We start from the raw sequence: 27,329 nt of genomic DNA on the forward strand, positions 1-27,329 counted from the left end.
TTTATTTCTCCCAGTTTCGTTATATGCAAGTCCCTGATAGTAACTAGTTAATGTCATTCACCAGTCTATTTATATACTCTATAGTTAGGATACAGTATTGCCCATTCCTTTGTTCAAAAGTTCTCTTCTCTTAAAATCCCCATGTTTCCCTTGGAATCCTCCGCTAACTTGTGACTTCCACATATGAACTCTGAGCACTACTTTTTAAAATTTCCATTCCCCGTCAACAAATGTAATGCTTTAACAACCTCATGGCTTGTATATTAACGTTTATAAAAATATTCTCCCATGTTTTTGAGACCTCCTGATCATTCTTTCCAGCACTAATGTTTCAGAAGAGTTAAGCTAAAGTTTCAGATACATCAGTGGTAGCTATAAGTTATGGTCAAGTCAATTATATTCCTATTTTGGGAACCACATTTAAAGGCATGTCATGACACAAATACTCAGTTAACTTGTCATTTTAAGAGGTATGAGATTGGCAAATAAGAACTTTCCATAGAGAGTATTTTTGACAACTGTGAATAAAAAATACACTTTCTATAAGAAAAACTTACTGACTAGTTCAGATATATATAGTGGTATTATAATTAGTAATCATGGCTAAAATGGAAACAAACTGAGGCAGAAGAACTCTAAAGAGCCACAAACTGCTGAATATGAACTAAGGAGTAAAGCTAGACAATAAAAATCTCAAATATGAACCCTATTGGTATTTGTTTTAGACAACATATTGTGAAGGGAGCAGAATGACTGCATTTAAGTCCTTTTTTTTTTTTTTTTTTTTTTTTTGTAAGAAAAAGATGAAGAAACTAAAGCCTTTGAAGCACTTCTTTCCAACATTGTCAAACCGGTGGTAAGTAGCTCATGTATTTTCTTGACATTTATATTTAATATATTCATATAGGATTTCGGTATATTCAGGCCTTACTTAAAACTTAACTATATGTAAGGAACATGAGATTAGTAATGGATCGATACATATCTGACATAAGGAGAAATAGGTTAATTACTGAAGCAGAATGCTCAGCCAAGAGTTCGTTTTTAAAACAAGGTTTTAATATATTCTAAATGACATTGAAAATCATTGGACCAAGTAAAGATCAAATAAAGAGGCATGACTGATTACCAGTTTTTTCAAAACCCATTTTTATTATTTCCATATAAAGTATGTCCAGTTAACTACAAATGCAAAAAGAGTCAAAATCAAACCATAGAAGAAAGTTAATATTCCCCAGTCCTTTTGTAAGTGTAGATATAATAGAAGAAATCAGAAAACCAGAAAAAGGTATGACAACAAAACTGGCACATAAAATTTTTTGTGTATTTTTAAAATAGCCTAAATAAAGGCTGTCATTCTAATAAGAAAAATATTTACATCAGGTAAGACAAAGGATTAATATTAAGTAAAGTGCTCATATAAACTGAATTTTTTTAAGCCCATTAATATCCCATGGTCCTACTTTTTCTGATAACCCTAAATAATAGATTTGGATGCTCTAGTTATTTTCATTCCAATTTGTTTTCTCTTAAGATTGAGCATATGCTTGTAAATTAATATGAACATATACAGAATTATTTCACAGTAATAGCTAACACAAGTTTACTAGTGTCAGACTTTGTTCAAAGTGCTTTGAATACCTATGTGCATTATTTTCTTTAATTCCTACAACAACCCTCTCTATATATTATTTTCCCTATCCTACAGATGAGGAAACTGAAGCAAGAGTAGGTTCTCTAAGTAGTGTTGAAACTGGGGTTGAAATTCAGGCAGTATCCTTCCAAGATCTCTGTATATCCAAATGTGTATCACTAGATTTGGAACAAAAGGAATTTGGTAGCCTTAATAGAAATGATACTTGAATGACATAATAGCTAATGCTAGTAGCATTTACTTGTTATAATAGTTACTTATAATATTAAAAGTATAATTTTTCAGACACATAAAGCATGAAATAATTCTTTTAAAGAATTTCTTGCTCAATATTATGAGGAAGATATAACTTAGTAAAAGAATAAGCCCTGTGTCATAAAACAAAGTAATGCTGATGGTTTTGTTTTGCTTTGTTTTGTTTTAGTTTGTTTTTACAGTTTGGGTAGCTATGTCTTTTTTATTAAATTTCTTGTGAACTGTGAAGTACAGGTCAGGGTTTTATATTATTTTTGTGTGTATGGTTGTTTTTGCATGCTCTAGTTCAGTTAGGGCACCAAATTAAATGAATTCATTCACTTAATCATTCCATAAATATTTGACCATTTACAAAATGTCAGATGCTGCGTAGAAGCTGCAGACAGTCTAGAAAGCAAAGGACATACATGGCCCCTGCCTGCAGAGTGTAGGAGTCACCATAATGCAATAAATATAAAGTTGTGTCTGTGAAGTACCAGAACAAAGTGATTTAGTGCTATAAGAATATATACTAACAGAGGAACTAAAACTTGACAGGAATGTCAAAGGAATTCACAGGAATTTCACAGTAGCTGTATTGCAGTCCGCTTCTTTACAACTCATTATAATCCATCTGAAACCAGCACCAGAAAATAGCATTTTTTAAATTGAAGTACAGTCAGTTACAGTGTGTCAGTTTCTGGTATACAGCACAATATTCCAGTCATGCATAGACATACATGTATTCATTTTCATACTCTTTTCCATTAAAGGTCATTACAAGATATTGAATATAGTTTCCTGTGCTATACAGAAGAAACTTGGTTTTTGTATCTATTTTTATATATGTGGCTAACATCTGTAATCTCAAACTCCCAAATTTATCCCTTCCCACCCCCCTTCCTCTGGTAACCATAAGATTGTTATGTCTGTGAGTCTGTTTCTGTTTTGTAGATGAGTTCATTAGTGTCCTCTCTTTTTCTCTTTTTTTAGATTCCACATATGAGTTATATCATATGGTATTTTTCTTTCTCTTTCTGGCTTACTTCACTTAGTATGACGATCTCCAGATTCATCCATGTTGCTACAAATGGCATTATTTTATTTTTTATGGCTGAGTAGTATTCCAGTGTATAAATATACCACAACTTCTTTATCCAGTCATCTGTCGATGGACATTTAGGTTGTTTCCATGTCTTGGCTATTGCATATAGTGTTGCGTGAACATTGGAGTGCATGTATCTTTTTGAATTAAGGTCCTTCTGGATATATACCCAGAAGTGGGATTGCTCGATCGTATGATAGAAATCTATTTTTAGTTTTTTAAGGAATCTCCATACTGTTTTCTCTAATGGCTGCACCAAATCACATTCCCACCAACAGTGTAGGAGGGTTCCCTTTTCTTCACACCCTCTTCAGCATTTATTGTTTGTGGACTTTTTAATGATGGCTGTTCTGACTGGTGTGAGATGATACCTCGTAGTTTTGATTTGCATTTCTCCCCTAATTAGTGATATTGAGCATTTTTCATGTGCCTGTTGGCCATTTGTATGTCTTCATTGGAGAATTGCTTGTTTAGATTTTCTGCCCATTTTTGAATTGGATTGTTTTTCTGTTATTAAATTTTATGAGCTGTTTTTGTATTCTGGAAATTAAACCTTTGTGAGTCACATCATTTGCAAATATTTTCTCCCATGCTGTAGGTTTTTGTTTTGTTTTGCTTGTGGTTCCTTTGCTGTGCAAAAACTTATAAGTTTAATTAGGTCCCATTTATTAATTTTTGCTTTAATTTCTATTGCCTGGATAGAGTGCCCTAGGAAAACACTGTTAAGATTTATGTCAGAGAGTGTTTTGTCTGTGTTTTCTCTAGGAGGTTTATCGTGTCTTGTCTTATATTGTCTTTAAGCCATTTTGAGTTTATTTTTCTGTATGGTGTAGAAAATAGCATTTTGAGGCATTTTTGAGACTACATTAATTCTCCTTCTCCCTGCAGTATTTGACACTGTTGATCACTTCTTTTTCTCCTATGATCCTTTTAATGGTCCATTATCTCTCTCTCTCTTTCTCCCTTAATCTGTCGTTCTCATGAGCATGAAATTACTAGGGAACTTTTTAAAATACACACTCACACATGTTCCGACAGCTTACCCATTTCTTTTCTGCCAAATTATATCCCATCCCATCCCAAAATCGTTAAAATTCTATTCAAAATTCACTTGTCATGAAGTTTTCCATAGCAGCCCCAGTGTAATCACTTCTTTTGTGCCTTAACATTTATTTGCAAGTAACAAAATATCTTTTTTATAGAATGAGTTGAGACTAAGAGTTTTCTGTAAAAACAGATTGTCTAGAAAAGTTGAAATTAACAGTGTGTCCTAATTTTTTTTAACTATACTTGGTAAATTCAACATGGTATCCTGGAAAAGTCTATTTAGTTAATAATTAAAAGTATAGTTTAGTTAAATTTTTAATAACAATATTCTACCAGTGTTAATTTCTTAATTTTGACAAAAAAATACATTGTTATACAAGATGTTAACATTAGAAGAAGCCAGGTAAAAAGTATACAAGAACTCTGTATATATTATCTTCCCCACTTTTCTGTAAATCTAGATTTATTCCTCTAAAAAGCCTTTTAAAAATACTGTATTTGATTAATTATGGTAAACAGATCATCTCACCTATTTTATAGATGAAACTTGGAACCTAAAAGGTTGAGAGTTTAGTATCATCAAGCAAATTAGCGACAAGTCTGGTGCCTCCATACTTAATCTTGTCTCTACCGCCTATACTTCTGATGATGTAGTCAGTACCCACAGTGCCTAATAAAATAAGCTTTATAATGTAGATACCAGTTAATGCTACTGACTGACTTATCTTCAGGGTACTGTTCAATTACGTATTTTCACAGTTTAACACAGTAATGATCCTCCCATAAAATCAAGAAACTCTAAAGGGTATGCATATATATACATACACACATATGTTAACGTTAAACATAATCTTGCAGTTACAGGTTAATAGCCAGAGGACACTGGTTAAAACAAGGAATCATTTTTAAGTCCACTATAAATGAAACATAGTGCTGTACTAAGATTTTTTAAAGACAGTATGATGGTAAATACTACATTTCCTGTGACTCAATAGAAGCAGATTAAATACAGTAATAGTCTTCTGAATTTATTCAAGCTTTAGGATCTGTGAAAAGGAGAGAAAGTTATGCTTGTGTACAGATTCAAGATAGGGTGCTCTTCATCCTAGTGGTTGGTGATTTTATTTTGTTTCTGTTTGTTTTGTTATCTTTGACTAAGATAGCCATTAAATGTAGGTAATTTTATAGTATGCTTTTACATTAATGTCCAGGTATAATCTGATACCTTTGTTACCAAATTTTAGTTTAAATCTAATCCCGAGACTTTTTTTTTCTCTTAATTAGACTTTTATTATAAAAGTAATCCAAAATATTATAGAACACTATTAAAACCTGTTTTTCTCTCACAATTCTCCCTGCATCCTACTACATATACATACAAAATCCTCAAAGGTAAGAATTAGTACATTTTTACAGTACATTTTCCAATATTTGTATGTATTTTTAAATTTCTTTAACACAGCTGAGATCATAGCATATATACTGCTTTGCAACTTTTTTCCCACTATTACATAGCATATATATTTTTTTAATTTTTTAACACCTTTATCGTGGTATGGTTCCTGTACAGTAAACTGCACGTTTGAGTTGTACACTTTGATGAATTTTGATAGATGTATGCACCCATGAAACCACTACTACAATCAAGGTAGCTAACATTTCCACACTCCCCAAGAGGTGCAATTTTCAAACTCCCAATTTATCCCTTCCAACCCCCTTTAACCCTGGTAACCGTGGGTTTGTTCTCTATGTCTGTGAGTCTATTTCTGTTTTGTAGATAAGTTTGTTTGTGTCCCCTTTTTTTTTAGATTCCACATACAAGTGATACCATATGGCATTTTTTCTTTCCCTTTCTGGCTTACTTTAGTTAGAATGACAGTCTCCAGATCCATCCATGTTGCTGCAAATGGCATTATTTTATTCTTTTTTATGGCCAATTAGCATTCCATTGCATGTATATACCACATCTTCTTTATTCAGTCATCTGTCAACGGACATTAATTTGGGTTGTTTCCATGTCTTGGCCATTGTAAATAGTGCCATAGCACCGATATATTGAGGGCATCTTTAAAATGTCAGCACATAACATGTCTACCTCATTCTTTTGTGAGTAGCTGCATAGTAATGTTAAGCTATACCAATATTTCCGATTTCTTACCATTACTAACAATGCTGTGATGAGTATTCTTAATTGCATATATTTATGTACTGATGTAAGTTTATGGAATATTATCCTGGAAAAAAATTCCTGAAAATAGAATTCCTGAGTCAAAAAGTAAACACATTTTAAATTTTTATAGTGGTTCCTAAGTAGCTCTATGCAGGGATTGTACCAGTATATACTCCTATCTCCGTTTAAGAGAGTACCCATTTCTCCAAACCCTCAACACGCTGGATATTATCAGTTTTTTAATCTTCCCTAGCCCAGTGGATGAAAAGTGGCATCTTGTTTTAATTTATATTTACTTAGTTATGAATGTAGTTAGATTTATTTTATTTTATATATTTTTATTTTAAATATTATTCATTTATATTTTATTTCTTTGGACAGTCCACGTTCTTTGCTCATTTTTCTCTTGAGTTTTTGGTCTTTTTCTTACTGTTGGACACTTTCTAAAGTGAGGAAATGAACCCTCTCAGATATATTACAAGTGGGTTTTTTCTGCCATTCTTTCTCTTGACTATAGGATGTTTACTCTAATAGTTTTAAATAGCCCAAAATGGTCTTTAAACTTTTGTTGAACCCATCTGCCCTTTCACAGTAAATTATATCTCATCTACAAACGGACAGGTTTCTATTTGTGGCCATTTTATGTAGGTAGTTACAGATATATTTTATTTAATCTTGAAACCCCACTTGATTTTTCAGTTTTTTGTGTACATTTCAGTTGTTTCAAAGAGCTTTTAAATGTTATGTTTTTGCAGGCCTCAGACATCCAGGCAAGGACAGTAGTACTTACCTGGTCACCTCCTTCCAGCCTCATTAATGGTGAAACTGATGAGACTACTGTACCAGAGGTCTATGGTTATGAAATTCTGGTCTCAAGTACTGGAAAAGATGGGAAATATAAAAGTGTATATGCGTAGGTATTTGTTATGTTTTACTCCTTCCCGTTATATAAGTTAATAAAGAGTTTAATACTGATTTTGTGCTATTTTCCCTCTTCATGCTTTTGTTTTGCATCTATAAATTGACCGGTGATAGTAATTTCAATGTAAATAGTCCAAATGTCAGCTGGTTCACATTTCTGTCTACACTCCCTTGGACTAATCACCTTCATCAGCCACATTCAACTTTTTTATTTTTCAGTAGGCTTCCTAATAGTCATAAATTTAAATAAAGACATAAATTTAAATTGTATCATGTAGAAGCTAGGACCAGAAATGGAGAACTCTTATATTGTGAACTCATGCAGTGTGGTATTGCTCCTTTAAGGAGTTGGACTTAATTCTTATATGTACAAGCTCATGTCCTATTGTAAAATGAATTTAGTACCATTGTTCTTCATTTGTGTATTGGTATGTTAATAATAATATTTTGAAAACATCATAGTCCTCTTTTCTTGGTTAAAAAGTGCATTATATACCAAGAAGCCTTAGAAAGTGTCAGTGGCTAAAATTATGACATTCATGACTAACAGTTGTAAAGTATTTTCCTGTTCTTATCCATATAGGAATTGCTTATTCTGATGAAAAAGAGTAAAGTCAATTACTAGGTATAATTTCAGCCCCAGGAAGATTGTAAAAGAGGTGGTTAGCCATTTGAATGATCATAATTAACACAGAACACTGGATACATCAGACTTCCTGGTGCCTTTTTTCAAAAAAAATAGCTAGTATGGGGAAGAAAGGAAAGTGAAACTGCTCCAGTGACTGTCATCTAGTAACAGGTTATAAAAATACCACATCTCCTTCTCTCTATTGAGACTTCCTTGTGTTTATTCTGTTTCTTTTTCTTAAAAGAAGCAAACCTACCTAAAGGGTAAACCAGGGAATAAAGTCCATCAAAATAAAGGTTTCTTTTTATGTTAAATGGCTGTTCTAGTTCGATATGGCTGCTTCCTAAGAGGAAGGATTTATCTCCATTTGCAGCCTGACCAGAGAGCACAAGAGGAACATTAATCAACCTTAGTCACCTGGTTTACTGTACACCAATTAAGGTCTCTCTCTGAGGCTGCTGCTACAATTGCTCAATTCATTAAGGTGTACTTCCATCAATGAGATATGTTTTCTTTCTCATAATATTCACTGGTTTTGATTTGAGAAACAGGATAGCTGGAAGGCAAGTAGGAGTGGGATAGAAGGTAAGAGGAAGAAGTCCGTAAAGTAGAGAGGAGAGGAACTTGGCTGAAGGAAATGGAACAGAGAACAAGGGTTTCAAAAAAAAAAGAGAAAAGAGGCTGTTTTGTTGACTACTTACCCAAATAATAGTAGTATCAAATGATTATTTAAGAAAATGTATGCTGTTATATTTGAAAATGTAATAGTGGCCATGGGAAATACTTTACTTTAAATTATGATTCACTTTTTTTCTTACCTAGTCATTAAACATTTTTTTAAAAGTTCTATGTTCTATTTTAAATAAAATTCAGTAGTGGCAGACTCCTTGTAAAAATTTGGTAATTTTTATTTCAGTAGTACATATGTTATTTGGTGTTTTCAGTATATGCAAATGGATTTTAAAATAATTAAAAATAGTTGCATTTCTCCAATAAACTATCTTCCCTAATTCTACCAAAAAAAAAAAATCTGGCTTACACAACTGATTTGTTTAGCACACCTTTTTGTTTTAAACTGGTATACAGGAACATACTTAAGTTTGTCACATATCCTAATTACACAAATTCCGTATTAGTACAATCTGGATGTGGTTCCAGTTGGTTAAGTAAGAAGCAGTGTAATTTTATAAAGTACCACAACTGTAGTGTATATAATACATATCCTCTGGAAATGCTTTGTTTATCAGACAATGAAATGTTACCTTTTTTTCCCCCAGAGGAGAAGAAACAAATGTCACTTTAAATGATCTCAAACCAGCTACAGATTACCATGCAAAGTAAGAAATTCCTATATGTTGCTTTTATATAATATAGCATAGAGATTGTTTGTTTTTAATGATTTCTTTAAAAGTCTAGGATATAATTTAAATATTAATTTCGGATTGAAAACATGGACTTTGTGGACTTTTATTTTTCTTTTGGTGTAAATATCAGTACTTTCCCCAAAAAACAAAAACATTTAACTCAAACGTTATATTGAAGGGTTAATCACCCTGTTTGTAGGATATAGGAATTAGAACGAATATACAGATAATGTGTATAATATGTCTGTAGGATCTAATTTAGCGCTGGAAAATTATTCCAGCTTTAGAAATTTTTATAAAATAGAATCATAAATAATATTTGGTTCCTACTTATGTATTTTTACTCCATCCTATTTTGTTAGAGTTTGGCATATTAAAACTCTTAGAATTTCATAACATTTAATTGGGGTAACTTGGAAACTGCTGTTTTACTCTGCACAATTCTTCTGTTATAATTTACTGAAATTATTTGTAGACTCTAGGGCCTCCCCAGCTGTAACTCAGTATAATGATTTAGTCAGTCACCTCTGTTTATAAAAAGAACACTTGTAGTTGGGATTATTCCTATTGAACTATTAAATTAAGTCTTCAATTATACAGCCTATGAATGAACCCAAAGTATTGTCCAACTTAATGCTTTTCAAACTGTGGATTGCAACTATTATTGAATCATGAAATTAATTTTGTGAGTTATATTCAGAATTTTTAATTAAGTATAATCAAAAGGAGTAAAAAGTATCAGTATATTATCCTTCTTAAGGATAGTGTTTCAGGATACTTGTGTGTGTGTGTGTGTATAAATACATATCACAGAAACACAGTCACAGTTTAAAATGAATTTCTCACTTTGGGCAGTCAGAAAAAGATGAAAGCCGAGGGGGGCGGACAGCTCAGCTCAGTGGTAGAGCGCATGCCTAGCATGCACGAGGTCCTGGGTTCAATCGCCAATACCTCCATTAAATAAAAAAATAAACCAAATTACTGTCCCCCCCCCAAGAAAAAAGAAAAGAAGACAAAAATTTTAAAAAGAAAAGAACAAGATGAAAGCCACTGGTCTGTTCTATTTTTCTTTTTTTTTTAAGGGTCACCTTTTATTTCTGATATGCATATTTTCTCAATAGAACATTTAGAGGGTACCTTACTGACTTGCAGGTACTTAAAGGTAACACTGTAGAACGGTAGGATATAGTGATTCTGCAGGATAAATGTTTATTTTTTATCACCTTAGAGTTCAGGCAGAATACAGTTCTATAAAGGGAACTCCTTCAGAAGCTGAAACCTTTACTACCTTGAGCTGTGAGCCTGACATACCTAATCCTCCGAGGATAGCCAATCGGACCAAAAATTCACTCACTTTGCAATGGAAGGTAAGAATATTCTCTATGGAGTATTTCCAACTGGATATTTGTTTCCTTTTTTTTTTTTTCCCTGTAGTATTAAACTTCAGTTGTTTTTGGAGTCAAAAGAGGTTTAACCTAATTTGTTCTTGTTCTTTACATATGGTAAATAGGCATTTGCTTCTTATACCTTAAAATAACACTCTATCAGTTTTTCCATGTTTTATGTAAATATAGCAGAAAAGATTGATTTATAATTAGCAGTCTTTATACTGAATATGTGGTAACACAGCAGGTCACAACAGTAATTCTCAAGCTCATTACTGCTTTCTCTAATATTTTATAATGACACCTTTATATCCTGAGTTTTATCCTAAAATGAGATTAATAATAACTTAACTGGACTCGTAGTTCTAAAAACATTAATATGATGCCGTAAACGAGGAATAAAATTATTTTTAACAGAATAATGTATTTTGTAATATATAGATATTTGGGCCCAGCTACACAGGAAGATGTAATGAACTGGATAGACACTAGACAGAACTGGTAATTCAAATACCACAAAAATCATTGTCATTGGTGATATGATTTTCTGAAATGATACATAGATATTGGTAAATTTCTGAACAAAATTGAGTACAGTCTTTCCCTTGCACAGTAGTTGCATTTGAGGGAATATAGTAACTGTTAAAATTATACCAAAAATACCTTGTAAAATAGAATTAGGTTCTAGACTGTAATAATTATAAACATATTTCACCTATGTGGATGTCCAGGAGCACATTCAAAAGTCATAGAGGAAAAGAACAATTCTTCATTGCACTGAAATAAAAGTGAAATTCTTTAGTTCTAGAGTGATTAAATACTGGAATAAAATGACAAAAAGACTGAAATTGTTACCACTGAAGATTAACAGGTTGATGAATTAGCAATCTTGGGCAGTTGACACACGGAGTCTAGAAACAGAGATCCAGACTGTATGCCTTCTTGGAGTTCCTTTCAGCATCCTAGTTCTTTCTCTTTGGTTGTATTATGTAATATTACTTTCAGATTGTAAACTGAGTTTTAATGAAAATGACAGGATCAACCTGAGGAGCTTAAAGCTGTAAGACCTTTTGATAAAAGGCAAAGAGATTTTTTTAAAAAGGATTATAAAAGTTAAGATAGTTCTTAATAAAAGAGATTGTTCAGTGTTCAGAAAAGTTTGAGTAGCCTCTTGCTTTGTTTTCTTGCATTCAAAGGATTATGGGAGGATACATGTATTTCTGTATTCCCTGTGCAGATTTTTCCAGGGCTAAATCCCAGAGAATATGTGTGACACAATAGATGCCTTAGATTAGATCATCGCAATGTCTTTTATAAAGGTACTAATTTGTACTCATTTTGTTTGTTTTTTGGTGTTTGTTTTAGGCACCTAGTGACAATGGTTCTAAAATCCAAAGCTTTATTTTAGAGTGGGATGAGGTAAGTAAATTTAAACTTTTTAAGTTAGGCTAAAAATGTATGCATATCATCAGGCAGAAATAACATTTTTGTTTAATAGTTTTTTTCCTCTTTAAAAACAATATGAATGGTTTTCTGTGGTATGTGTCGATTGATTGTGTTTAGAAAACATTACTGACTGAACCTCCCTATGTTTTTTTCAACTAAACCAGCATCAGAGCTGTCACTTGGTTAATTACCTTAATTAATTAGTTTTTATTTTGAGGGGGAGGTACTTTTTTTTTTTTACTTACTTTTAACGGAGGTGCTGAGGTTTGAACCTAGGACCTTATGCATGCTAGGCATGCACTCTACCACTGAGCTATACCCTCCTCTTTTAACTGGTTAATTACCTTGATGAAGGAATATTTTCTTTCACATCAGCTTTAAAGGCAAGGATGTTCATTTACTGTGGCTGCTTTAACAAATTAACCGCAAACTGGATGGCTTAAAACAACACTTTTATTCTCCTATAGTTCTAGAAGCCAGAAATCCAAAATGGCTTTCACTGGGCCAAAATCATGGTGTCACCACAGCCCTGCTTCCATTTCCTAGAGGAGTATCCATTTCCTTGCCTTTCCAGCTTCTGGAGTCTGTCCTCATTTTTTGGTTCATGGTGGCATCAGATTGCCTTTTCTCCCCCTGCTGCACATCGCCTTCTTCCCCTTCTGTTTTCAAGTCCTTCTCTACCTCCCTCTAAAAAGGCAATTTGTAATTCCATTTAGGACCCGCCCAAATAATCAAGGATAATCTCTCCATCTCAAGAGCCTTAGTTTAACCATTTTGACAAATTATGGAAGGTATTTGATAAACTTTATCACCCATCTCAGTTAAAACTCAAAACAAATTAGAAATAGAAAGGTAATTCCTTATATGATAGTTTTATATTAAGTGAAGTACCATCACTAAATAATGTCATTTCTAGTCAAAGCAAAAACAAGTCAAAGTTGCCAGTTACATCCACCTTTATTTGACATTATTCAGGAATAATGGTTAATTAAATATGGTTAATACAGTATGATTTGGAATCAAAACAAAAGGTGGAGCTGTGGTGGGTGGGTTGGTGGGCAAAATTATTATTATTTAGAGATGATATGATTTTCTGTTTAGAAAACCCAATAGAACCAACTATAAGCACTATTAAAACTAGCAAGAGAGTTCAATAAAACAACCAGATACAGACTAAAGATTTTCTCTGAAGCAGAGGTCACCCTGACTGCCCTTTACCTCTACCAATACAATAAAGAGAAATGGGTAGAAAATGAAAAACTTGTCTGTTTTCTGTAGCACCTTAAATTTCTAAAACTCTTTAATTGTCCTGAACTACAGACTTTTCTCTCTCCCATCTTAATGCCTGTAATTTGGGTTTTTCCTTTCTGTTTATACTCTTTCTGTGTTAAATCTAAGTGGTAGTAGCTCTTTATTAAAATCTTTATTATAAGAAGCTTAGCAGCTATCTAGGTGGTTTGGGGGTGGGTAAGGGACCTTTTCTTAAAACCGTTGCATAGAACTTTTCGTAGGTTGAGGAATGCTGCCAGTTATGCATATCAGAGATAACTCTATTTCCACCACTACCAGTTCCCCCATAGAGATTGTGGGGTCCATACCAGGAAAGAGTTTCTTTTACTAAAAGCCAGAGAGGTTTAGCGTCAGCTGTAAAAAAGGGTGCTTAGTTCAAGAAGCTATACAGAGATGCCTACCCTTCAGTTTTTGAATTCTGCATTAATGAACACTGAGTATCATATAAAAGATATGTTATCTCAACTTTCTCTTGAGATTCATGACATGCATATAAAATAAAGATAACTTTTTAATGTATACTAGGCTAACATGTTACTATCAAGTACGAATTAATGTGGATTCCTCTTTTTACAATAATATACATAATATATAATAACCAGCTATTTCTTTTAGGGAAAAGGAAATGGAGAGTTTTGTCAGTGTTATATGGGCTTACAGAAGCAATTTAAAATTACTAAACTGTCACCAGCAATGGGTTGTAAATTTAGACTGTCAGCCAAGAATGACTATGGTACAAGGTAAGACACATTTTAATGTAGATATTTTAGACTATTTATATACATTTATTTGTATAAATTACTCACAGTCCAAATTGCCCATTAAAATTTTCCTTAATTACCACTTTGTTGATATAGTTAAGATGTGTTACTAGCCTAGCAGAAGCTATAAGAAAATTTGTTAATTACATAAACTGCAGTTTTAAAAGAATGGTAATTCAGTTTTTTAGATATCTGACCTGGTTACCATAAAGATATTATCAAATACAAGATTTATTATTTGGATTATAATTAGTTGTAATTTTCCCAAAATATGTCATTTCTCAAAAAATGTCTTTGGCTATAGAAAATAATTTTTTTTCATTCCTTCTTAAAAACCATTTGTTTCAACAGTGGTTTTAGTGAAGAAGTCTTATATTACACCTCAGGCTGTGCCCCTTCTATGCCAGCAAGTCCTGTATTAACTAAAGCAGGGGTTACTTGGTTATCCTTACAATGGAGTAAACCCTCAGGAACACCATCAGATGAAGGAATTTCTTACATTTTAGAGATGGAGGAAGAAACTTCGGTAAGTATGAATATGTATTTTAAATAGGGTATTTAAAACATATTTCAGTGTGATATTAGTCCTAACACAGTTAAATATTGTCACAATAGTTAAATCCTTCTCCAAATCCTTTGAAACCTTGGTTGGTTATTGTTTGGGAAGGACTAGAAGTGAGGGAGAACTCAGTCTTCTGTTTTCTTGATACATTGGACGGGTTTTGTTTTTTATGTGTGTTTGAATGCATTTTGAAGCTGGGAACAACACAGACTACATTTTAAATATGTATGCTTTGGGAAAAGTTAAGAAAGGGGAGGATCACCACAGCCTTAGACTAAGCAGCTGTAAAAGATAAGAAAAAAGCATGTCTGTCTCCTCCAGCTGTGTTCATACACTGCTTCCCCAAGTGCCACGGAAAACTTGAAGAGCGTCACATGAAACTATATATAGTTCAGCCTGAATCTAGTTACCAGTGGCTCATCTCTTATGAGCTAAACCTAAGCTAAACAAGAGTTAGGCTGTTTCTGTTAGTTATATATAGTTACATGTAGTTCCATAGCTTTTCAGAGTTACTTTGAAGCAATATGAGTCAAAAATAGCATGGTCCTTCCTAGGTATATACGCAGGAGAATTGAAAACACATTTGTACAAAAATCTGTACATGAATATTCGTAGCAGCATTATTCACAATAAGCAAAAAGCAGGAAAACTGAAATGGCCATCAATTGATGAATGGATAAACAGAATGTAATATATCCATTCAGTAAAATATCATTCAGCCATACAAAGGAATGGAGTACTTACCTATGCCACAACATAAAGGAGCCTTAAGGACATTGTGCTAAATAAAAGAACCCAGTCACAAAGACCACATATTGTGTGATACCATTTACATGGATATAGGCAAATCCATAGAGACAGAGAGTGTATTAGTGTATGAGAGAAGAGAGGAAGCGACTGCTAACCAAAAACAAAGTATAGGCTCTATTCTGGAAGTAGGAATTAAATGATAGTCGCACAAGCTTGTAAATATACTAAAACCTGTTGAATTTTATACTTTAAAATGGGAATTTTATGGTTTGTGAATTATGTCTGTTTTTAAAATTTTTTAAATAACATTGGGAAAGTAGTGAAGCATTGTCCCTGGAGCTATAAATAACAGTGCTAAACCTAAGTGACATCCCTACCTGCCAGCACAACCGACCATTTAGCTATTCACCAAACACAACTGTGTGTTCAAGGAAAGTTAAATATGTTAAATAGTTTCTGTATAGCTCTTGCAACATCTGTCTGGAAAATTCCCGTTCTAGGGATAAGCTTACTGATGGTGGAGTTACCATTGGCTCTGACTTACCCTCAACACGAAGATCTTCTCTTGGCTACTGTACTTACTAAGAATAAGTAGTCTTCATCCTCCTACAAATGTTCAGTAGCATTTCTGGATCCATCTACTCAAGGTAGAAGTATCAAGGTGCAGAATACACTCAGCCAAGCATCAACTACATTGCACACAGTAGAAGATGAAGAAGACCTGGGTCTTTTCACATATTCCTTATTCCTCATATTTCTGCTGTCAGACATCTAATGAAGACTTATTTTCCCTTTCCAGGGATATGGTTTTAAACCTAAATATGATGGAGAAGACCTTGCTTACACAGTGAAAAATCTCAGACGTAGTACAAAATATAAATTTAAGGTAAGCTTTGAAAGCCCTTGAAAGATTTGTTTGTTGTTCTCATTGTTCCTGTTTTAAAGCCAAGCACATGCCTCACTCACTTGGTTTCAGATCTTAAATTTTGGCCTTTCTAATGAGCTTTATTGTTTTACTTCTTACTATATGATAATGTTTCTCAAAATTTATGTACCTAAATTCAAAACAATCTTAATGTTTTATAGAACTCTTGCAAAATCATCTTTTAAAATGTAGATGTTATTGAACATAGTCAGAATATGCTTTTTTTGGTAGGTATATCAGAAAATAGTAATGATATTTAAATGCTCTGTCAAGGGATATACAATTTCAATTGTCCAATTACTGGTAGTCACTTGATGAAGGTGGTATCTAGCATGTTTCTTCACTGTAAAGTTGTTTGTTTTCCCTTGGTAATAAGTATTTTGTAAACTTCTTCCTCATCAAATTTTCACTCACTAGTTTAAACACCCATTGATAATTCTTGCCTGAATCAGTTATTACTATGATTAATGGTTGCCAAGTGGTGATTTTTTTAATTGTATCATTCCTTCTACATTTATTAGTTGGCATTATACTATAAGGAAAAGCTTTCTCTTCTCATTTATATCAGTATGAACTCATAGACTCCTGTTTACTGAGTGGGTTATATTTTGTTGCTGTGGTTATCAATTATGAGGCTCAGATGTCTCAGATTTAGGAGCCCTGTCAAGCTGGCTTCTGAATCCTTTTGACGTCCCCTGCCCCAGTCATTCTTAGAGCCCGCCCTTTCTGGCACATGATACTCCATTCTCATCTTGTACTTTCCCTTCTTCAACCTTGGAATTGGCCTTTTCTCAAAGCACCTGGGTCCTTAAGGTGGACGGTGATATTTAGAAGTCAAGATCTGGGTTGTAAGTATACTTAATGCTATAATGGTGCTATTCTTGGGCATCCTCTCAGTAGACAAAGCTAAGAGTTAGACGTATGTATGTATGTTTTATGTGCATGTGTACACACATGCAGTTTACATGCACAACACATTTATATTCTTATTCCTATATATATATATATATTTTAAATCATGGGTTCATACCAAATACCTCCATTTTAATCCAGTGCCACAGGTTAATTCTAATTTTTTCCCTTTCCTTATTTCTATGTCCCTTCATCATCAGTGAGAAACTTTGCCCTATTTATGTTCAAAATACTTATTGGGTGAAACTCCTCCTTCCCTCATATCCTTCCCTAAAGTCCTATTCAGGGTACTTAAGTTTCTACTAGGAAATGCTGCTGCCTCTGTTCAACCCACCTCCATCCCTCAGCACACATACTTGCCTCATATAGTTTTCCTGTTGGCCTTTGGACTGAATTATTTCAGGAGAAAAGTGGGGATACTCTATGTATCATTCTTCCTCACCTGAAGCAGTAGAAAGCTTGAAAAGTCTTCTATGGAGATTGCTGAAATTCTGTATCTTTCCTAGTATAGCATCCATTCTAGGATATATTTTAGCTCTGACTTGCTTGGTGATACTGCTATTTCTTGGCAAATGGTGTGTGAATTAGTTAATATACCAGGTAATATAAGCCAGCCTACATTTTTCTGCAGAGGTTTTTCCAAAAATATAACAGGATGCCTATTAGTTGATTAAATTCAACATACGAATTTCCCTACCAGTGCTTGTTTGTCAGCTTCTTCCAAATAAATGATCAAAGCCACTGTAAATTGTTTTCACCATTAAAAAGCAAAGATAAATTTTATTACTCCTCAAGAACCTAATAAAGAAAATTTTTATGATAATGGAAAACTTGATTATGCAGTACATAATCATCATATGTTTTATGGTTTGTATATTAGCGTCATTTTTAAAACTGATAACACTGGGTCATTTCAATTTTCTAATACAACTTTTATATTGACAAGATTTATAAAATACCTAAGAAGTATGTAGGTACATTTATTCCAGTTTTCCTCTTACGATGTTGGATTGCATTTTCGATTCAGTAGTGATTATCATACCAGCAGGTCTTTTAAGGGAAAGTTGTTCGGGTCTTTATAGTTTGGTAAGTTTATTCAAATTCTTAGAATTCTACCGTGTAACACCATGGTGTTATTGCCACATACAAACAAAAATGTATACACACCAATAGGAGTTAGGTTCCTTGCTGATTCACTTTTTTAAAAAAATCACAAATTTCTATTTAAAATTCCCACTGTGGCAGTCACTCTCAATGCAGGGTATAGAATTAGAATCTCCAAGGAGACAATAATAGGCTTTTCCAAAAAAGCACCCCCAAGTAACTAGAGAGGAAGTGGGAAACAATATGTCCCTAAACTACCTCTTAACAAATCACTGGATTATAGGATTATAAGAAGGGATTATACACTGGTTTATTAAATAACAAATTAAAATAGTGAGAAGATCTAGAGCAGTAGTTTTTAACGTGTGATCACCAGAGCATGCTATCAGCATCACCTGGAAACTTAGAAATGTAAATCCTCTGCCCCCGCCCCCAGATCTACAGAATCAGAAATTCTGGGGGTAAAGCCTAGCAATCTGTATCTCAGTAGGCCTTCCAGGTCATTCTGATGCTTGCTGAAATTTGAGAACTGATCTAAAGGAGGGGAAAAAATATTAGGAAATAGAAAATGATGACTGTGAAGTTTTCTAGAAGTTCAGACATTTATTTTGGGGTTTGGGGGGGTTGTATATATATATTTTTTATTGACGTTGTGTCTATTTCTGGTGTGCAGCATAATGCTTCAGTCATACGTGAACACACATATATTCGTTTTCATATTCCTTTTCTCCTTAAGTTACTACAAGATACTGAATATAGTTCCCTGTGCTATACAATATGAACTGGTTGTCTATTTTATATATATTAGTATCTACAAATCTCAAACTCCCGATTTATCCCATCCCAGCCCCTTCCCCGCCTGGTAACCATATGTTTGTTTTCTCTGTCAGGTATTTATTTTGAATCTGCCATGTACTGAATGCCAGCTGAGGTGGGGTTGAATCATAAAATCCTATTTCCATGTCTTAAGTTTTTCTTTTCTAGCTTGACATTGCAGTCTCCTCTTTCAAGCAAATATATATAATAAAATCTTAACACTCTATAAAGAATTCTTAGAATACTAAGCAAAAGCAATAAAAATATTATAATGCAGAAAGTACTGACTTAAATAGTGTATCGTTGTTTGTAAAGAAACAATAAAGGTATGATTTAACATAAAATTTTAATATGACCAAGTTTACCAAATGCCAGAGTTCTAGGCACTACACTAAGAACAATTCTAGCACACTCAGAATACTGAAACAATGAAAAACTTTAGAGGACAAAAGAAAAATGAAAATAAAACTTTAAAGCATAAGAAAGCAATCAGAATTCTTAAAATCATTTAAAAGTTCAGAGGGATAAACAAGCAAACAATGCTAATTCCACCAGATGGGCCACTTGGAACCTGGGCTAGGACCTAGTGTCCAAATTTTTAATAAAAGAATTGAAGGTTTCAGAGACCAATGGCCAGTCACTATGACTCTGGGACAATAGAAAGCTGATGCCTTACTTCCTGAAGTTCTTGAAAAATAGGTTTTCAAGTAGCAGGGCTTCTTAAAGTCAAGGTCTGAGTACCTTGAGCTCTTAGATACCTTTACTTTAGCTTGTTACTTGTTTTTGAGGCCTTTTGAAAGGTGGTAAAAAATCAAAACAGTAGCTGGATCCATCAACTTCTGTTATCTTCCATCCTTGAAATTTACACATATGTCAGCATCTCTGACAGCACATAGTCATGTTCCCTCTTCCTTCTCATCTTGTCTGATGTCATTTTATGACTTCTTCCTTTCTCCTCTGCCCTGTCTAGGTGTGCCCAAGTTTAGTCCTTAGTTCTTCGTGGTATATCCCTCTCTCCCTTGGATATATCATCTGTTTGCCTTATACCAGCTGTCATTTCTGCCCTGAAGAGTACTAAATCTCCAACCTGTTCTTTTTATCACTTTCAGGCTATTCTCTTACCTTCTAATCCAAGTCTATTTTATACTTAGATTAATCTTTCTGAAACAGCTTCTCCTCCAAAGAACAATTTTCTTAATTTGATACAAGGTTCTTTATATTCTGACCTATTCAGTTTTTAAGTGTACTGCCTTTCACTTCTTACTTGAACTGGCTGCCTCACCAGATTGAATACTCATCCTTCCCTGAGCAGAGCTATTTATTATTCCCTTCTGCTCTTGTACTCAGAGCTTTCTTTTCTCTCTTACCCAAGCTTCCTTTTTTCACTGCTCTTGTCTGAAGACCCCATTATCACTTTAATTTGCCTTTTCAAAGCCTTCCTGGACAATTTTAGGCCAGAGTAATCTTTCTTCTGTTGCCTGATTCTTTTGATTTGTGTATTGCCTGTCTGCATAGAATCTGCATAAAAATTCTAAACTCTTTGAAGGTAAGAAGTGCACCACACTCTGTGGTGGGCACTAAATGAATGCTTTGATTATTTGTAAAATTTGGGGGGAAATAATGGTTTTATACCTTTAAAACTTTAATGGCTAACTCAAGGAGGCAATGCTGAAATATATAGCCTGAAACACATAATTAGTGCATCTTTATGGTATTTAGGGAGTCTGCTTTTACTTTAAAAGCTACTCTAGAGGAGAAGGGATGGGGAGGGACAATAGGAGTAGGGGACGAAGAAGTACAAACTATTAGGTATAAAATAAGCTACAAAGATGTATTGTACAATATGGGGAATATAGCAAATATTTTATAATAACTATAAATGGAGTATAATCTTTAAAAATTGTGAACCCTATATTGTACACCTGTAATATATCATATTATACATCAGCTTTACTTTAGTTTTTAAAAAAAAAAAAGCTTCATCTTGTTAGGAGGTTTAAGTACACACTGTACCATGTTGAGAAATGTTTTGATTCCCTTTGTAGTCTAACTTATAAAGCAGCAGAGTGAGAAAACATCCTGCAAATCTGTCTGAATATGTGGGAGGACTGAGGAAGCCTGAGCAAACTGAACAATTGGATTTGAGTTTTCATGGGTTGCATGAGTTATTTGGGGTAATAGATTTATTTAGATCCTATTTAGATTTAGTATCATGTCATGTGATGGAGATCCCCATCTGTGGCTCATTCATTCAACCAATAATTGAGCATCTGTTCTATACAATAAGAATTCAGTAGTGATTAAAATAGTTAATACTGTAGTGGAAGAAATAGACAATAAACAAGCAAACAAATATTAGTGATAAGTGCTATGCAGGTTAACTAAACTATGGTAAGTTGACAGAATGACTGGGTAGTCAAGGAAGTCTTCTTGGAAATGACATTTAAACAGATCTGAATAAAAGAAGGAGGTAACATGTCATGATCAAAAAGAACATTCCAGGCCGGGGAAATAACTGCTAATGTAAAAGACCCAAAAGTGAAATCACATAGGGCTTTGTAGGCCATGATGACGAATTTAGATTTTATTCTGGGTAAGATGAGAAGCCTTGGAGGGTTCCAAGCTGAGAATTGATAAAGTCCCTGTGGCCACCATGTAGAGAATAGATGGGACTGAGGAAATCTGGGAAAGCTGGGAAACTAATTAGTAGTATTACGGTAATTCAGTAAAGATACGATAAAGGAGACTTTGATTAAGATGGTGGTAGTAGTGAAAAACAGAGAAGTGAAGGTAGAGTTGACAGGATTTACTAATAGATTTGATACATATGTTTAGAGAAAGGATCAAGGATCCTTCTAGATTTTTGACTTGAGTAACTAGGTGGATGGTAGTAGTGCTTTTCATTGATAGGAAGAACAGATGGAGCAATCAGATTAAGAGAAGAGTATATCAAGTTAATATTGGACTTGAGCTTTAAGTTCAGTCGAAGAGATAGGTAAACATACAAATATTAAATTTCTAAAGTCAAATATAATACTTGTATATAAAATCATATGTATCTTGCTGTACAACTTAATAGCTTGAAAAAAACAAACAAGCACTTATTATCTCAACAGTTTCTATAGGTCAGGAATTCAGGACCAGCTTGACTGGGCGGTTCTGATGCAGGGTTTCTATGAGGTTGCAATCAAGATGTCATCTGGAGCTACAGTCACCTGAAGGCTTGACTGGCTGGAGGATGTGCTTCCAAGTTCAATCAAGTGGTTGTTACCAGGAGCCCTCAGTTCCTTGCTGTCTCTTGGTCAGAGGTTTCAGTTCCTCACCACGTGGGTTTCTCAACAGGGAAGCTACACACACCATCATTCTGCTGCATTTTGTTTGTTAGAAGCAAGTCATTAGGTACAATTCAAAAGGAAGATGAATTAACCTTTCTTTATCTTTTGAAGAGAGGAAATTCAGAGAATTTGTGGACTTTTTTTTTAAACCCCTGAAGAATTTTAAAAGAATAAGTAAAGCAAACCTAAAGCCCATCAAGTGTCACCAGATTATAGTTTGTTCCTGTGCTGACTCTTGTTTAGTATCAAAATGTTAGACTTGTACTCGTCTTCCCAGGGCTGACTCTAAAAGGGGATCATAACTCAATTTTCTTCATATATACTGAGTCCCTTTTAAAGACAAACAATTCTCACATTTGATTGAGACTGTTTTCTCTCATCACTTTGTTCATTAAGCCAGTATCATTAGGTTTCAAATGTTAATTATTTTGTGTCTTTGTGTTCTCATCACAGGTTATTGCTTACAACTCTGAAGGTAAAAGTAATCCAAGTGAAGTAGTAGAATTTACTACATGCCCTGATAAACCGGGAGTACCTATAAAGCCCTCAGTTAAAGGAAAGATACATTCACATAGTTTTAAAATAACTTGGGGTAAGATAATATGCATATTTGTACATCATTACTTTTATATTTAATTTAAAAGATTTGAATATCTAGATAATTTTTAAGATATTTGAGTAAATTTGTTAGCTCAAGTAAGTTCAATAAGAAATGTAAGACTCATTCATTGTTTGAGGATCTTTTTTTGTGGAAAGCATTGTACTCACATATGCTAAACTCAGATTTGATGCAGGAAGAACTTGGGGTCTACTGTAGAACTATGAACAGGGGCAGCAGTGTGTGAAATGAAAGGTTACTGAACTTGCAGCTAAAGTCTCCTGGGTCATCTGGGCGTTCACAAGAGACCAAAATTACTTACTCATTTAAAATATTTATTGAGCATCTATCTGTTTATGTATTACCTTATGCAAAAACGAGAGTGTAAATGAGATGCTGGAATTAATTTTTAAAAATTATTGCAGGTGATTCTTTTTTCTTTTAAATCAATCCTAGGTTTGATACTCTGTTTATTATGAGTTTATGTCAGTTTTTAATTGTACTTTGCCTAATACCACTTTTGCTTCTTTGGATAGACCCACCAAAAGACAGTGGAGGGGCAGCCATCAATAAATATGTGGTAGAGATGGCAGAAGGTTCTAATGGTAAGAATAACTATTAAAAATTGATAGATTTGTACCAGTCATTCTACCTGTCCTCTTCATTATTTTAAATTTTATATGATCTCTTTTCTTTCCTCTTGTTTTTTCCTTTGTTTGTAGCAGTTAAGATTTTGCCTCTTATGACCCACTTTAAGTTGTAATCTTCAGAAATAACAGTGACTCAAATGTAAGACTGCTGTACACCTATATTATATTATATTTACGTTTTCTAATTTTTTTCTCATTTGTTTTCATTGCTTGGTTTCCAGCATATCTTAAGTCTTCTGAAGGTTAGTTTATTCAGTTAGATTTATACCCAGATGTATCAGAGGAAAATTATCTTCTAAAATATCTATTATACTAGTTTTAGTAATAAATTCTATGCCTTATTCTTGAGTCACACAAGTAACAATCTTTATTTCTATCAAATGACCTATTTCCTTGCATAAAATAAGGATGTCTTTAATTAAGACTAAACTTCTTATGGTATTGGTTCTTTCTACTTTTTGTGTGCTATAATGTTATTACTGGACAGTAAACACACTTAATTAAAAGCAAATTATCAATCTGAGCCACAGTCTGTACAGAGTTACAGAGATATTTCACTTCAGCCAAGCCACGCAAATTTGTCTAGGAAGCTGCACAAGAAAAGAAAATTAGATCATTTCCAGGAAACTCAAAACAAGCTTAAGTTGTTTCTAACAAATTACATAAACACTTACTTAGTAAATCTAGGATACCTGCCGTGTCCGTGATACCAAAATGTTAAACATTACATTGCAGCTGATTGAACATAATTCTTTACCTTACAGGAAACAAATGGGATATGATATACAGTGGAGCTACTAGGGAATATCTTTGTGATCGACTGAATCCAGGCTGTTTCTATCGTTTTCGAGTTTACTGCATCAGTGATGGAGGACAGAGTGCGGTAATGTAGATTTTTTTTTTCCAAGTTTGGTCAAATGAGATGAGATCACCAGGTACCACCTCAAATATTGAAATGTATCCACAAATTATAAAAAGTCATTTCTGTTAACCCAGGTGGTTAAATTTATAGTTAAGAATATTCTAACATAGTACTTAGCTTATAGTCAGAATTCAGCGAATAGCTATTATCTGGTTGCTATTTAGCTTTGGAGAAACAAATACACGAAAACACTGCCGAAAATTTTATAAAGATAAATTTTAGGATGATGCTTAATAACCCTACCTAACAGAAATAGAAACAAAATAACTGTTGACTGATTTACTGCACCATAAATTATGTGTATTAGGACAAACCATAAAATACCATTTACTATTTTAACACAAATTCTAATATCCACTTATTTCAGAAACATTTGGCAATTATTTTGCTTATTAGAGACCCAAAAACTAAAATAGACTTAAATGTGTCATTGATTATATAAGACATTTGTAATGTTATAGAGAAGTATGTTTTTTAATAGAAGTGATTTTTTTTTAAATGAATTCAACCAGAATGTTTCTTGGATCACTCATAATTGTTACTATTTTTCAAATGGGATTTAATGCAGTAGAAGTAATTTTTTAATGAATTATAAGCATTTTGTTGAAAATGGGAGTATTGTGAAACTGTTACATGTCCTGCCCAATAGACTTTTAATCCAATTGCTTTATTTTCTCTAATAAAAAATCTTTCTAGATTAAAAAAACAAAACCCTCCCCCTTCTCTTCCCACCAAAAAAAAAAACAGTCTAATACAGCATTATAGCATATATGAATACCTTTCTGAATAAGATGATGACCAAATATTTTGTTTATGTTTAGAAAAAATGTTAAGTATAAACTTTAATTACAGTGCAAGTAAGGAATATGGCACTGAGTTGTGTCAGTGTTTTTAAGAGAATGTCTTTTAAAATAAAAGATTTTTTTAAAATAGCACAGAAACTGAAAGTAATACCAAATACCTGGAATGGCAAATATTTGGAAAAATGTACCTGGTTTTTAAATTACTTTTCAGGTGAAAGGAAGAAGGAAAGATTTTTTAAATAAATAAGTAAATAAGTATTCAGTAGTCAAGTAGCCAAAATAGACTAAACCTGAAAACACAGCAAATAGCATTTACAGAATGTTAAAACATCCTTCTCTAGAAGGTATTTGTAGATTCATTTGGACATGACCAAAAGTAATGTCAATTAGGTTATGTTGGAGGTTTTGTATTTTAAATTATGGAAAGAAGGAAAAGGGTTTTTGGGGGAGATTTGGGTGGGGGTGGTTTCTGGTAACTTTCTTTGTATCTGATAGTCACATAGTACGTGTCTTTATTTGCCTATATAAAATTTGAGTTTCAGTGATTTAATTGGGTTTTGGTTTTAGTCAGAACTTTATTCCTTTTCTGTTGATATTCAAGTACAATTTCAAATTATTGGTGCAATCTATATGTTTGTCTTATTTTTCTTTAACAAAAGCAGCCTGATTATTTGTTTTGGGGCATTTTTGTTTTGTTTTTGCTTTTGTTTTGGCAGGTATCAGAGTCTTTACTTGTGCAGACTCCAGCTGTGCCTCCTGGCCCATGCCTCCCTCCCAGATTACAGGGCAGACCCAAAGCAAAAGAAGTACAGTTACGATGGGGTAATTTTCATTCTGGTAATACATTATAATTAAGTTAGTACTAAATATATTCCTCTTGTTAAATTGCATGAATCTTTCCACTTTTAGGACCCCCTTTGGTCGATGGTGGATCACCCATTTCTTGCTATGGTGTGGAAATGTCTACTGTAGAAAAAGATGAACCCAGAGAAGTTTACCAAGGTTCTGAAGTAGAATGTACAGTGAGCAACCTTCTTCCTGGAAAGACTTACAGCTTCAGACTCCATGCAGCTAACAAAATGGGGGTAGGAAGACTGTGCTGACTGAATTATAATCATAGTGGTGTTTCATGTAACATGTATAATTGTACCCATTCATTTATATGAGCATTTTGATTTTGACATGTGACTCCAAATTTTACCATTTTTAATTAGCCTGTGTTGATAAATGGGGAAAGTCATACTGTAACTTGATTGTTACAGAATCTCAGTATTTTCAAATACCACTTACTATATGTGACACTTTGGACTTCAGCTGAGCTAGTTTGCCTTTCAGGCAGTGCTAATAGGGTATACTTATCAAATTCAAGAGTAGAAACAAGGTCATAAGATGAAATACTTGGAATAATTGTTTTGAGGCTGATTTTGTGTGGGTTATTTTTTAAATATTATCTGTGTATCTGTACAGCTCCATAATAAAATGGACAAAATAAGTGGTAGCTCCATTTTACAGCTGAGGAAGCTAAGGCTCAGAAAAGCTAAATGTCTTGCCCCAACGGTTACACAAACAGGTAGAGAGAAGCCACTTTGTCAGACTCCAGAGCCAAAGCCTTTTCCACTCAACTATGACACCTCTCATCTCTCTGAATTATAAGTTCTTGAAGGACAAAGCAGTAATTTCTTTCTTTAATTGAGTAACATTGTGTTTCTTTAAACTACTCTATAATTAAAATTTCATAAAATTAAACTGCCAAGTCTCTCCTCTCCCATTACTTAAGATTTTAGTAAACTGTGCTATGTTTTACATCCCATTCTCCAACTGAATTAAGTAATTATTATCTGTAAACTTATTTTTAAATTCCCTATATGTCAAATCATATCCTTTGTTGGCAGTCATTATATAAGTCATTCCTTCCTGTCTGAAGCCATCATCTTGTCAGTCCCACAA

General features: G+C 33.5%; 1 protein-coding gene across 5 annotated transcripts in view; it reads left to right on the plus strand.

The window, feature by feature from the left end:
• FNDC3A (fibronectin type III domain containing 3A) overlaps positions 1-27,329 on the plus strand; it is a 138,584-nt gene that overhangs the window by 100,028 nt on the left and 11,227 nt on the right. For all 5 annotated transcript variants that reach the window (XM_010995195.3, XM_064493162.1, XM_064493163.1 and 2 more), the window contains 13 exons: positions 798-856; positions 6,966-7,123; positions 9,037-9,096; positions 10,352-10,490; positions 11,874-11,927; positions 13,860-13,984; positions 14,357-14,531; positions 16,117-16,203; positions 22,863-23,001; positions 23,544-23,612; positions 24,422-24,540; positions 26,099-26,204; positions 26,292-26,467. In XM_010995195.3, the coding sequence (XP_010993497.1) occupies positions 798-856; positions 6,966-7,123; positions 9,037-9,096; positions 10,352-10,490; positions 11,874-11,927; positions 13,860-13,984; positions 14,357-14,531; positions 16,117-16,203; positions 22,863-23,001; positions 23,544-23,612; positions 24,422-24,540; positions 26,099-26,204; positions 26,292-26,467 (1,466 nt within the window). The remainder of the gene's footprint in view (positions 1-797; positions 857-6,965; positions 7,124-9,036; positions 9,097-10,351; positions 10,491-11,873; positions 11,928-13,859; positions 13,985-14,356; positions 14,532-16,116; positions 16,204-22,862; positions 23,002-23,543; positions 23,613-24,421; positions 24,541-26,098; positions 26,205-26,291; positions 26,468-27,329) is intronic.

The sequence above is a fragment of the Camelus dromedarius genome, chromosome 13, assembly GCF_036321535.1.
Source record: "Camelus dromedarius isolate mCamDro1 chromosome 13, mCamDro1.pat, whole genome shotgun sequence".
Classification (NCBI taxonomy): domain Eukaryota; kingdom Metazoa; phylum Chordata; class Mammalia; order Artiodactyla; family Camelidae; genus Camelus; species Camelus dromedarius.